This window comes from Ptiloglossa arizonensis, chromosome 10 (assembly GCF_051014685.1).
Source record: "Ptiloglossa arizonensis isolate GNS036 chromosome 10, iyPtiAriz1_principal, whole genome shotgun sequence".
NCBI lineage: Eukaryota > Metazoa > Arthropoda > Insecta > Hymenoptera > Colletidae > Ptiloglossa > Ptiloglossa arizonensis.
This window is the reverse complement of record NC_135057.1, coordinates 16,957,313-16,970,859: the sequence shown is the minus strand read 5'-3', so window position 1 is coordinate 16,970,859 and position 13,547 is coordinate 16,957,313. Positions and strand designations below refer to the sequence as shown.

Here is a 13,547-nt window from a genome sequence, read left to right as displayed (position 1 = left end):
AGCCGTCTCGACGTTTGGATTTCGTTTGCATTTACGCGCACCTTTGGAGGGAAAACGAGCGCGCGTCGAAGCTCTTTGTAAAATTTGTTCGAGCTCGGTGGAAAGAAGAGCCGATCTTCGAAGCGGAAAGTTCGAAAGGAGCCTGCGAAGGATCGGACGACAGGGATAAATCGCAACGATACGCGCGTTCCTCGTTTCGGTCGTTGGATCGTTGGAAGCGTAGAATCGTTCTTGGAACCGACGATCGATCGAAACGAGAAGAAAGGGGAACGCGATCGATTCGTGTCTTCGCAGCCGGGAACTCGTACCGAGCAACGGTCCGCTCTTGGAATCATCGCCGAGCGAAGCGAACGTACGAGCGAGAAGAGCGGCCGTGAACGCGGAGGGAAACGAACGGATTCGTCCCTCGGTTCGTCGCTCGACGCGATTCTACCTATCGTTGCGCGTTCGCCAAATAGTCTAATTACGGTAATAACTTTTCTACGCACTTGTTACGGTTAAATAAATTACAACGTTGCAGCGTTGGACCGCGAATTATTTTTCCGTCGAACCCCAAACTCCTCTCCTTAAGATTCCGTGAAAGGCGACGGTTCGCATTCGCGACAGTCGACGGCCGCGCGAATCGATACGAGCGACGCGGAAGAAAACAAGATCGCAACGTCCGCCGTTAGTTTTTATCAAACGCGTGCAACGGGAACCGGTAAAACGGACGAGTGCGATCGGAACTCCTCGGAGAGGTTACGCGGAATCGAGACTTTGGAAAGGACGCGATGGCGGCGAAACGCGGACCGGAAAAGGAATGCGAGATGGTAAAAATGTTGGGTACGCGCGAGAGGTGTCGGTATATCTCCGGCCGAATTCGTTTCTTTTCCAGGACGAAGAGGACACGAGGCTGCGAGAGGAGCTGCTCCAATTGGCCGACGCGTTGACGGTAATTATCGCCCGAGCCGAGCTAATCGGGCTTTTTCTTTTCTTCTTCTCCCCCCGTTCCCACCTCCCTGTCGCGTAATCGTAATCGAACGCGTGTTTCGCGATCGTTCTCGAGGGAAAGGACGAAAAGACCCTGGCGATATCCTTGAGCCAGCTGAGGCTGCTGATGCAGACCTCGACGACGTCGATGACGTCCGTACCGAAACCGCTCAAGTACTTGAGGAACTCGTACGACACCCTGAAGAACGCGTTCGGCAAGACCGAACGCGGAGAGACGAAACGACGGTTCGCGGAATTTCTGAGCGTGCTGGCCATGGCGGGTGCGGCTCCGGGCTCGAAAGAGTGCCTGCGGTACTGTCTCGAAGGGAACGTCGCGAATCCCGGGGAATGGGGCCACGAGTACCTCAGACAATTGGAGAACGAGATCGTCGACGAGTGGACCAACGCTCCCGTCAGGGACGAGAAGCGAATAAGGTGAGATCTCGGTCTCGAAGGAACGACCGATCGAGCTACGAAACTCTTCTTATCGTTTCCCGACAGAAATACGCTCGCCCCGCTGGTCAAGAGCATCGTGACCTTCGACATGAAGCACAACGCGGAGATACAGGGATGCGACCTGTGCCTCGAGATCGATCAACTGAATTTGATCGGGGATTGCTTGGACGGGGCCAATTTTTCCAGGGTATGCCGTTACTTGGAGGGCTGCGCGGCGTACAGGTGACGCGAATCGCGCGAACGCGCGCGACCGTTTCCGCTTCGAGTTCGTAATCGTTCGAAAACGTTCAGCGAGGACACCGAGCGCAAGCAGATACTGAAGATGGTGGCCGAACGGTACTTTCGGTTCGGGGAGTTTTGCAAATCGATGTTGTTGGCTCGACAACTGGCCGATTCGGAGTTGGCGCGGTCGTGTCTGGTCGCGTGTCCGGACGCGGTAACGCGGAAGCAATTGGCGTTCGTACTCGCGAGGCAACGGGTAATACCATTCGTTTCGTCTATTATCGATCATCGACCATCGAGGCTCGACGATCGATCCCTTTCAGGACGATCCGTTGAGAGAGGAGTACCAGGGCCCGGACGCCAAGGACGTCGAACGGATCCTGAGCAACGGTCACGTGAACGGTCACTTTCGAGCGCTCGCGAGGGAACTCGACATCCTCGAACCGAAACATCCGGACGACGTTTACAAGAGCTGGTTGGATAGCGGCGGTACCCTCGGACGCGGGGGATACGACTCGGCGAGGGCCAATTTGGCGGCCAGCTTCGTCTCGGGATTCGTTCACGCGGGATTCGGGGCGGACAAGCTGATGACGAACACGGAATCCCATTGGGTTTACAAGAACAAGGTGCGAGAAACGGCTGGCTCTCGGTCCGCTCGAGGCGCGTCCTTGCTCGTCCTTTGGTTACAGGATCACGGGATGCTCTCGGCCACCGCTTCGTTGGGCTTGTTGCACATGTGGGACGTGGACGGCGGTTTGGTGCCCATAGACAAGTGAATCTCGCTCTCGATTCGATCGAGCCGAGCTTGTTCTCACGGTGGCCTCGTTTCGTCTCGTAGGTACCTTTACGCGAGCGAGGATTTCGTAAAGTCGGGGGCGCTGCTCGCCATAGGGATCGTGAACTGCGGCGTGCGCAACGAGTGCGATCCAGCGTTGGCCCTCCTCGGCGAGCACGTCCGCTCGGAGAGCCCTACGCTCAGGATCGGGGCCGTTTTGGGATTGGGATTGGCCTACGCCGGCTCGAGGAGGTTCGACGTCACCGAGCTCTTGACCGGGGTCCTGGTCGACAAAAAGAGTTGAGTTACTCTGTTGCTGTACCGCGTCGATGACGATGACGATGACGGTGACGGTGAGGAATGTTCAGGTACCATGGAAGCCGTCGCGCTCGCCGCGCTCGGGACGGGCCTGGTAAACGTGGGCTCCGGCGATCCCGAGGTCTCCGCGACGCTTCTCCGTAAGCTGCTGGAACTCGGTCCCTCGGAGCTCTCCGACGCCCATTCCAACTTCCTCCCGCTTTCCTTGGGTATGGTCTACATGGGATGTCGGGACGCGATAGAAGCTTCCTCGGCGGCGCTCGAGGTTCTACCCGAGCCGTACAGATTGGCCTCGCAGACCATGTTACAGGCAATGTTTACGCTCTCGCGTAAAGGTCGAACCTGCGAATACGCGAACGCGTTCCTTACAGATATGCGCCTACGCCGGCACCGGTGACGTACTCATCGTGCAAGAGTTGCTGCGAATCTGTTCGGAACCCGCGGACCCGGACCCGGAACCAGAAACGGAAACGGAAACGGGAATGAGCTTCGCCGGTTGCTGCGGCCGCGGATCTCGGAGTTTCGAATCGTCCTCGGAGGAGAAACGAACGATCGAGGAGGAGTCCAGGTACAGGTCGCGGGCCGCGGGCCGCGGGCCGCGGGCCGCCTCCTGGCGGTGATTTCGCGCGCGGGGATTCCCTTGTTACATTGTCGCTTCTTCAGAGAGATCGGGTCGTCGCAGGCGATAGCGGCTCTCGGCGTCGCCGCGGTCGGTTTGGGAGAGGGGAAAGAGAATACACGGATCTTCGGACAGGTGAGCGGTCGTCTAAGAAACCGCGCGCGGTCTCGTCTTATCGAGCTGTCTCGTTCAGATCGGAAGATACGGCCCGGTGTCCGCGAGGCGCGCGATGCCTTTGGCCCTGGCCCTCTCCTTCCTCTCGAATCCGGACCTCTCGGTTCTGGACGTTCTGAACAAATACAGCCACGACAACGACGCGGACGTGACCAACAGCGCGATCTTTGCTCTCGGCCTCGTCGGCGCCGGAACGAACAACGCGCGTCTCGCGACGATGTTGCGTCAGTTGGCCCGTTATCACGCCAAGAACCCCGCGCACCTGTTCCTCGTTCGGATATCTCAAGGCCTGGTTCACCTCGGCAAAGTAACGAAAAATCGCGCGAACGATCCACGATCACGATCGCTCCGTTACCCGATTCTCCGTTACCAGGGCACGCTATCCCTGTCCCCGCTCCGTTACGCCTCCAAGATCCTCGATCGAGCCGCCCTGGCCGGGCTGATGGTGGTTCTCGTCGCGTTTCTCGACTCTCGCAACCCGATCCTGGCCAAGTCCCATTATCTCGTGTACTGTCTCGCGCTCGCCATGGAACCCAGATGGTTGGTCACCTTGGATCAGAACTTGCAAGTACGTGTTCCTACGTATCTCTAAGTGTTTCTACGCGTTCGTGCCTCGCGTTTCTAATCGCGTATCGACCAACCAGAGCCTCCCGGTATCCGTCAGAGTAGGCCGGACCGTGGACATCGTGGGCAAGGCTGGGAATCCCAAATCCATATCCGGTGGATACGTCCACACCACACCGACGTTGCTCTCTTACGGTGAAAGCGCCGAACTCGTCTTGGACGAGTACGAGCCGGTGTGCAGCGTCTTGGAAGGTTTCGTTATTCTTCGGGAGAAGCCGAATCCTTCTTAATCCGACCGAACGATGCCAGGGACCGAACTCCAGCCGAGATTTACGGATATCTTTTACGCGGGAGCGATACTTCCAACGCAACACGGAAGTATCTATCTGCGTCGCGTCGATGTAAAAAAAAAAAGGTTACGTTGCAACAGAGATCGACGACAATGTTTCTAAATATACGCGCGATTTAACGCATTCGCGACACTCGTATAATTGTCGCGTTCGATAATGTATTTGCATCGATACCGTAATCGTTTCGGTATTAAAGTCGAGCGAAAAACTTTAGGAGTACTGCCGCTGCCATCTACCGGCGACCGCTACGAACCGTTCCTCCGCGAACTTGCCCGCTCTTTTCCCGAGGAACCAACCTCGAAATCAATTTCGAAGGTAATTCGATGTTTTCCTCCCTCGACGCGATCACGTTTCTCCGTACTGTAGCCATAGCTGAACGACGATCCGTGCGAAACCTCTTAAAAACGAACCACTTTACGGTTTCCTTTCGAAACGCGAACAAAATTGGGGAACCGATTCGATCGCGCGCGTCCGGATCGAACCGCGTTCTACCGGAAGGAGTCTACCGCGTCTCGTATATCGGCCCAAGATTCTTCCAACCTACCGGAATATCGCCTTTTTCCAAACAACGTGGAACATTTTAATCGTTTTACTTACCAGTTTGTACCTCGTTAACGACGTTTCGTTGTCCCGATTATCTTCGACGCGCCACTTTCGACGAGGAAAGGGAACGCGCGATGGATGTAGCCCTCGGCGAATAAAATACAATTTTCCTTCGATTATCGTTCATTGAAATAAATCGCGCAAAGATACAGCACAATCGAACAAAAATACACTCATGATCTAATACGTTCTCGCGCAAATACTATTTTATTAACGATCGATGATGCTTCGAGTGCATCGTATGTTTTGTACGAAAATATACGTCGGTGTGCATACACGTACGACGACGCAATGACAAATACTTTCGACGGCGACTCGTCCGATTAAATGAATGTTTGAAGGGTAGTCAACAATTTCAAACGTTCGAAACTCCGATAATCGATTTGGCAAACCGTGAACCACTCTTTGAACTAATTCCACGTAATAACTTGTAACGCGATATGCGCCCTCAGCGGCAAAACGTCCAAGTTTATAGGGAAATAGTTACCTTTTCAACCGCCAGATGGAGCCAGGAGGTCGATTTGCGCATCTTAGAGATCGTTAATTTCGATAACTTTCGCGCCGAAGAGCGAGAAGAAAATTTACCTCGTACAGAAAGAAACCGTTCTCGCGATTACTCGATTGGTAATTAATCTATGGATGGACAAAACGGTTCTTAGAATCGTCGAAAGAGAAAATTGCTCGTATTTTTACCAACGAAATCGTTGCTTCCGTTCGGAATTAAAAATGTTCCAAAAGCCGTAAAAAGTATCGATGAAGATGTAAAGGACGCGTGAACGCAGATTTTTACGTAGGTTTGCTTTTATTCAACTTCAGGGACTAGCGGAAGCAATGTGCTCTATACAACAGAAACGTACATTGGTTCGCATTGCACAGTGTGAACGTCAACGGTGCACCATGATCCGACAGTGTGTCGCGGTTGTTGGGTTTGCTTGCGATCGATCGTCGTGCTCGAAGCGTGACTTGAGAAAAAAAAAAAAATTATTACAAAAAAAAAAGAACGAAAATAAAGAAACTCGAAAACGGCGACGAGACAAAAAAAAAATGTAGAAACGATCTAAAATAAAAAGTCATCTCGGACGCGCTCTCGCCGTTGATAAAACGCTGCAAAAGAAAGATGAATATTGCAGTTTATTGGTACCGACAGTGTATACAAAAGCAGACGACAAGGAAAGGAGAACCGATATCGTGAATACGGTAATCGTCCTTCTGGTTTCCTCGACGCAAATACGCATTATATTCCGTCACGTAGAGTACACCGTCGTTTATTTATCCGTCGTTCTCCGAACGTTCGCAAGGTCGCGCACGCAAGATCATGGAGCACGTACGGAACCTCCTCGTAACGAAGCGACGAGAAACTGCAGGAAATTGCGCAAATATACAACGTGCGTTGGACGTTCTTCGAAAAGGAAACACCAACGACTTTTCGCGCGCACGAGTGTGTTGTGAACGTGTATGTGTACGTGTATGTGTGTTTTAAATGTCCGCCGACATTTACATATAGGCACATGACTTAGGGTAAGAGACAAAGTGTAGTACAGTAAAACGCGATTCTCGGACGCGACGCAAATCGAAAAAAGGTTCTCTCCGTCTCGTGCGCTCGAGTACGGATTTTGTTTCTCGACACGGTCGAAACAACGACCGGGATGATCTCGATACGATTATACGAAAATTAACATTCGCTCGGTTACGTCGAATTTTCTACTTCAACGTACGCGCGGCGTCTTTTTCTTTCGCGCGTTCAGCTTATCGTCCGAGATATTCTCGTGGAATACAACTTGGTTCCTTTTTTTCTCTTTTCAAACGTTTTTCTTCCCGTGCAATTTGCTTCAGCCGAGTGCGGATATATTTTTAGCGATATATGCACAACTTACTCGCGCCCGCACCGCAGAGCGCTTTTGTGCAGTCGATATGCAAGTCGGAGAAACAGTTAAGAAGGGTGCCTCGTAAACCGTGGTACAACCGAAACCGGAACGATTCTTCGATGGGATACGACATTTCTTCCGAACGAGCCATTTCGTTCAATTTCTTGCGTATTCCGATCGATACGCACAATTGTCAAAGAACGTAAATAAATATATCGAGAAATCGTATTTTACGATCTCGTTCACGTTTTTCAATATAAAATGCACGAAAACGGCGGGCAACGCGAGGATCCCTTTCTTTCGAAAGCGATCTTTTCGGAGACGGAGTCTCGCGGGAACAAATTTTCTCCCACGCGTTCGAATATATCTTTTCGACGAGTAATCCTCGTCCATTCTGCGATTGTACCACGAATCACAGATCATCCCGTTTAATTAATCACGCGTGATAAAACTGAGGTACAGCTTGCAAAAACGACGTTACACGTATATACGTATACATTGTATATATACATATATATATATATAGACTAACGTCACCCAACAAGCTGAACTTACCTACTTATATCTTAAATTTCTCATATTGCTTATAGTAAAATAAAATAAAATAATAATAATAATAATAATAATAGTTAAAAATTAATAATAATGATAGCTCCTATGATAGTAGCGCTTTCGTGTTATAACCCTTTGCAAATAGTAAGTATGTCTGTGATTTAAGCAAATTCTCAAAATGGTATGTATATATGTATATATATATATACTGTTTTTTTTTTCTTCGTACTTCCGTTGTTTCTTTCGTCTCGGTACGATCTTCCATTTATTTACAACAACGTACGTGTATCATTACGAGTATTACTATATCTCTTTCTCCCCGCTATTTGCTTCGGTGAAGTTCGTACTTTCTCGTGTGCTATATTCGTCGAGGTTCGCGAGTAAACTACGAGTCGTCGACCGTTCTCTGCTTAAACGGTCGAAACCTTGAGTCGGGACACAATGTCGCTCGTATTCGGCTACTTCCTTTAAATACGGTACACGCTCACCACTGTTTTTCCGTTTCCTCGCGATGTGAAAATCGAGGTCGCGAAAACCAAACTACGCGCTACGTACAGGTAAGAGGATTCAAATCTCTCCGAGATCGTGTCCCGAAACGGTAACCGATAGGAATCGGTAGCGAAGATTCTCTCTCGAGAGGCATCGAAGTCACCGGGACGATGAGAAAATCTGGTCAGCGATCGGAGTCGTCCTTGGATTTCTCGCCGAGAGAACGAACAATTGACGATAAAATGGCAGTGCTTCTTGTGTCCCATTGTGTAAACAACGTGCAGCGTGTGTCTGTGTGTGTATGCGAGTACCTGTGTGTACCTGTGTGTACGTGTTTCGCGTGTGATGAACGTGTCGTCGAAGATTGTCCAATCTTTTCCGCGATCGCGAAGATATACACGACGACGTCGACGATACATATAGTTTTCCGGGACGTACGCGGCTCGCCGGTATTGAACACGTATTTCTCTTTCTGAAGATACACCTACCCTACCGCGCGCAGAAGGAATGTACACTCTGTACCACGGTAACACAGTCGTGACACGATGAAGGTAGTAAGTAGAACGCGTAGTACGAATGCTGCTGGTTAAAACAGTCGGGCGCGTCTTTTGATCTCGTTGCGACGCCACTGCGGTAGTCTATAGAATTCTGCGCGGCTAAACTGGAGGACTGCCTCGAACTCCGCGTCGGAGAGGTGCCGCTGGAAATCAAACGGTATTTTTTTAAACATTGTTCTTAGCTCCTAAATTCGGACGCGTCAACGCGAACGATTGCCAACGCAAACTTTCCGAGTGAACTTTTATCGAAAACAATAACGAAAACTCGACTCCTCTGTTCGATTTCGATCGTTGTTAATTCGGTAGGCATCGATCGATCTCGCAATTACTCACTTCAAGGTTGCAACGATCCACGTCCGCGGGCAGCCTGTAGTTAGTGATGATGAGTAAATGGTAAGGATAGAGTTTCGGTGGTTCGGATGGCGCAGTACCCATATCTGGCAACGATCTCCTCACGTGATGACCTCCGTGACTTCCGACCACCGAACCGAGGCCACCTGTATACGTGGTGGACGATGGAAGCATTCCACCATCATTCTGAAGCACGAGCCAAACATCAGTTACCGTAATACGATCGCCTTGCCGTGTACAAATGAGCGTTAATAGCAGTGCACTCGATCGAAAAAAGTATCTCGCACGATTATAAGGAAAACCTTCCACGTCCCGAATCATTGCGGGAACATTGCTCGTGATTTCCGGCTCTTAACGTTCTTCGTTTGGAAAAGTTCCCTTTCCAAACATGTTCAAGGTTCGCGTCTACTCGACATATTTAACGACATTGCTCGTAACGTTCACGAACCGACGGGAATTTCTTCCAAGGACGCAGCTCGATACGAAATTTACGAGCAATACCATCGGTGGTGGAAGATGCGCGTAATCGTTTTCTCTTTCTTTCGTCAACGTTCGTTGAAACGAAAAATGCGTTCTTTCGTTCGAGTTGCGCCGTGCGAGAACTTTCTTGCCGCTTCGCAACGATTCCCCCGGGGCGCTTTGCAAAACCCAACTTTGCAGCAACGGGGAAAGGAAAGAAAAAAAATGAAGAAGAAGAAGATGGAGAATCAGCGAAAACGTCATGTTCGTTAATGACGCGTTACGCGAACAGGTTGATTCGTCACTGATGTCCCTTTTCGCGTCTATTCAGCGACGAGACAGAACTATAACTAGACTGAAACGAGTAATAGGAACTGGCTCGTTAGGATTAATTCTTCGACTCGCGCAGTCGTTAACCGTTCGTACGATGTTTTGCGACACTCGCACGATCCGATTCTATTCACCGTGGAACGTTATTTACGCATTTCGATCGGATTCGAGAGGGAAACGCGAAGCAACTATGGCACGCGTCGCGTACGCCGATCATGCGCATTCATTTCAATTTAGGCATAGTTCCGTATTTTCCTTTCTTGTGCACGGTTATGCAACGGATGCAATTCCAATGCAGAAATGAACCTCGTGTACTGCTGCGCGGGTCAGGTTTCGGTAAGTTATCGGTAAGGAAGCTGCTTCGAAGCTCGTGAACGTTAATAACAATCGTAACCGTCTCGATCGTACGCGAGACTACTCGCATCGACGTAAATCTCCGTTGCAAGACATCGCGAATCAATGCAGCGCATGGATCTCGAAACAATCTCGATCGAATCGTTCCGGGGTTTCTCGTAATGAAAATCAAATATGCAAACTTCAAATGCCAAGACACGAAAAGAAAAGGAAAAAAAAAAAAAAAAACAACTATGTAAAATGCAAAAATGTAAAGGAATCGCAGCAAAATGTACAGCAGGCATGCGCAAATAAATATACAACGCTGTATGTACAAAAAGTATTTTACACTGCGATAGAGACAAACTGCAACGTAATCGAGTATGTACAAATAATGATTCCGTGCTTATTGGCACGTTACTCGGTGTCGACGCGAACTTTGCGCTCGGTTCGCGCGATCGTCTATCCAAATCGTACGTCTATCGGTTAACGCGATCGTAACGCGGTTAATATAAATCAGATGCAAAAACAAGCTACAAACCATGCTAATTCGCCGGGAGTAGTATGGGGCTGTGGTACATACCAATGCCCGTCGATCCACATCCGTGATGCTGCCTGTCGATACTAAAATTGGGGAAAAAAATGGGAAAGAAAAACCATGTCAAACCATGTTGCACAAACCGTTTCGTTATGTTAAGTACAATCTTTCGATCGACCGATCGTGTTCCCATTACGAGCGGACAAAAACTCGGTCCTACGAGAGATTCGTACCCGAAATTCGATCCGCGCGAACCCGAACCGAACTCGACCACCGGGAACACGATCGACTCGATCGAATCACTATAAGCGAATGTCTGATGATCGTTATTGTACATATGACCTGATTCGCTAATAAGCTACGCGATACGTGGCAGCTTTCAACGATCAAACATCTTCAAGCACGTGTCGTAAAGTCACGTTATCGTTCGGGCATCGCTAGAAATCATCCGGTACGGTTAACGATCGTAACAGTCCGAACGGTTTCTTATGCAATCTGTAATCTAAAACGGTACCGCACGTCGAATCACCTAAGACAGGCGTAATGAAACGTGACAGTGTGTGAGCGAGTGAACGTGTGCGTGTACATATGTCTGTGTGTGAGTGTGCGCGCGCGCGTGTGTGTATCTGTTGCGTGTCGGAGCGAGGATGCATTAGTAAAGCATGCTCAGGTATTAAGCCGAGTAATCGTAGTAATATAATCGAGAATGAAAAAATAAATAAAGATCTTGCGCGTGCTCGTGGAACGCGTTTCCGAAAGAGTCGCTATTCGAGACCCCCTTGTTCCACGAGCACTCTACTCGAAAAAGAAAGAAGCATGTACAAGTCAAAGTTCGAGAGTACTGCGAGAGAAATAGAGTGGCAAGATAACGTGATCGGTTTCCTTTCCGTTTGTTACTCACTATCTGACTTGCCAGAGGAGAAATCAGTGCTGTGCGTCTTGTCTCCCATCCCACTGAACGAATAATCACCCTAGACGACAGAAAAGCGTAAATCTTAGAGTCGATGGAAAATCCTTGGTATTTACGTATGTATATGTAGTAGTAGTAGTAGTAGTAGTAGTAGTAGTAGTAGTAGTAGTAGTAGAAGTAGAAGTAGTAGTAGAAGTAGTAGTAGGAGTAGTAGTGGTGGTAGTAGTAGTGGTGGTGGTGGTGGTGGTGGTGGTGGTGGTGGTGGTGGTGGTGGTGGTGGTGGTGGTGGTGGTGGTGGTGGTGGTGGTGGTGGTGGTGGTGGTGGTGGTGGTGGTGGTGGTGGTGGTGGTGGTGGTGGTGGTGGTGGTGGTGGTGGTGGTGGTGGTGGTGGTGGTGGTGGTGGTGGTGGTGGTGGTGGTGGTGGTAGTAGTAGTAGTAGTAGTAGTAGTAGTAGTAGTAGTAGTAGTAGTAGTAGTAGTAGTAGTAGTAGTAGTAGTAGTAGTAGTAGTAGTAGTAGTAGTAGTAGTAGTAGTAGTAGTAGTAGTAGTAGTAGTAGTAGTAGTAGTAGTAGTAGTAGTAGTAGTAGTAGTAGTAGTAGTAGTAGTAGTAGTAGTAGTAGTAGTAGTAGTAGTAGTAGTAGTAGTAGTAGTAGTAGTAGTAGTAGTAGTAGTAGTAGTAGTAGTAGTAGTAGTAGTAGTAGTAGTAGTAGTAGTAGTAGTAGTAGTAGTAGTAGTAGTAGTAGTAGTAGTAGTAGTAGTAGTAGTAGTAGTAGTAGTAGTAGTAGTAGTAGTAGTAGTAGTAGTAGTAGTAGTAGTAGTAGTAGTAGTAGTAGTAGTAGTAGTAGTAGTAGTAGTAGTAGTAGTAGTAGTAGTAGTAGTAGTAGTAGTAGTAGTAGTAGTAGTAGTAGTAGTAGTAGTAGTAGTAGTAGTAGTAGTAGTAGTAGTAGTAGTAGTAGTAGTAGTAGTAGTAGTAGTAGTAGTAGTAGTAGTAGTAGTAGTAGTAGTAGTAGTAGTAGTAGTAGTAGTAGTAGTAGTAGTAGTAGTAGTAGTAGTAGTAGTAGTAGTAGTAGTAGTAGTAGTAGTAGTAGTAGTAGTAGTAGTAGTAGTAGTAGTAGTAGTAGTAGTAGTAGTAGTAGTAGTAGTAGTAGTAGTAGTAGTAGTAGTAGTAGTAGTAGTAGTAGTAGTAGTAGTAGTAGTAGTAGTAGTAGTAGTAGTAGTAGTAGTAGTAGTAGTAGTAGTAGTAGTAGTAGTAGTAGTAGTAGTAGTAGTAGTAGTAGTAGTAGTAGTAGTAGTAGTAGTAGTAGTAGTAGTAGTAGTAGTAGTAGTAGTAGTAGTAGTAGTAGTAGTAGTAGTAGTAGTAGTAGTAGTAGTAGTAGTAGTAGTAGTAGTAGTAGTAGTAGTAGTAGTAGTAGTAGTAGTAGTAGTAGTAGTAGTAGTAGTAGTAGTAGTAGTAGTAGTAGTAGTAGTAGTAGTAGTAGTAGTAGTAGTAGTAGTAGTAGTAGTAGTAGTAGTAGTAGTAGTAGTAGTAGTAGTAGTAGTAGTAGTAGTAGTAGTAGTAGTAGTAGTAGTAGTAGTAGTAGTAGTAGTAGTAGTAGTAGTAGTAGTAGTAGTAGTAGTAGTAGTAGTAGTAGTAGTAGTAGTAGTAGTAGTAGTAGTAGTAGTAGTAGTAGTAGTAGTAGTAGTAGTAGTAGTAGTAGTAGTAGTAGTAGTAGTAGTAGTAGTAGTAGTAGTAGTAGTAGTAGTAGTAGTAGTAGTAGTAGTAGTAGTAGTAGTAGTAGTAGTAGTAGTAGTAGTAGTAGTAGTAGTAGTAGTAGTAGTAGTAGTAGTAGTAGTAGTAGTAGTAGTAGTAGTAGTAGTAGTAGTAGTAGTAGTAGTAGTAGTAGTAGTAGTAGTAGTAGTAGTAGTAGTAGTAGTAGTAGTAGTAGTAGTAGTAGTAGTAGTAGTAGTAGTAGTAGTAGTAGTAGTAGTAGTAGTAGTAGTAGTAGTAGTAGTAGTAGTAGTAGTAGTAGTAGTAGTAGTAGTAGTAGTAGTAGTAGTAGTAGTAGTAGTAGTAGTAGTAGTAGTAGTAGTAGTAGTAGTAGTAGTAGTAGTAGTAGTAGTAGTAGTAGTAGTAG

General features: G+C 47.8%; 2 protein-coding genes across 11 annotated transcripts in view; one reads left to right on the top strand and one right to left on the bottom strand.

The window, feature by feature from the left end:
* Position 1: 1 nt before the first annotated feature.
* LOC143152497 (26S proteasome non-ATPase regulatory subunit 2) lies at positions 2-7,504 on the top strand. Its single transcript, XM_076322729.1, has 12 exons — positions 2-931; positions 1,046-1,404; positions 1,471-1,647; positions 1,717-1,903; positions 1,971-2,273; positions 2,337-2,419; positions 2,486-2,721; positions 2,791-3,050; positions 3,112-3,308; positions 3,404-3,494; positions 3,553-4,101; positions 4,178-7,504. Exons 1-12 carry the CDS (start codon positions 800-802, stop codon positions 4,385-4,387), a joined length of 2,784 nt encoding a protein of 927 aa, XP_076178844.1. The 5' UTR covers positions 2-799; the 3' UTR covers positions 4,388-7,504.
* Positions 6,163-13,547, bottom strand: part of Unc-115a (actin binding LIM protein Uncoordinated 115a) — a 34,269-nt gene continuing 26,884 nt past the window's right edge. For 5 of the 10 annotated variants that reach the window (XM_076322711.1, XM_076322716.1, XM_076322706.1 and 2 more), the window contains 4 exons: positions 11,426-11,495; positions 10,528-10,610; positions 8,847-9,050; positions 6,163-8,656 (listed from right to left, as the gene is read on the bottom strand). In XM_076322711.1, the coding sequence (XP_076178826.1) occupies positions 8,543-8,656; positions 8,847-9,050; positions 10,528-10,610; positions 11,426-11,495 (471 nt within the window). In that variant the 3' untranslated portion in view covers positions 6,163-8,542. The remainder of the gene's footprint in view (positions 8,657-8,846; positions 9,051-10,527; positions 10,611-11,425; positions 11,496-13,547) is intronic. The other 5 variants (XM_076322709.1, XM_076322715.1, XM_076322708.1 and 2 more) reach the window with 3 other exon arrangements.

Excerpts from the sequence above, each read along its gene's own strand:
- LOC143152497 (XM_076322729.1), top strand. The coding sequence starts at position 800 with ATGCGAGATGGTAAAAATGTTGGGTACGCGCGAGAGGTGTCGGTATAT. Across the intron at positions 932-1,045 it reads AATTGGCCGACGCGTTGACG|GGAAAGGACGAAAAGACCCT; the intron begins GTAATTATCGCC and ends ATCGTTCTCGAG. Across the intron at positions 2,420-2,485 it reads GGTTTGGTGCCCATAGACAA|GTACCTTTACGCGAGCGAGG; the intron begins GTGAATCTCGCT and ends TTCGTCTCGTAG.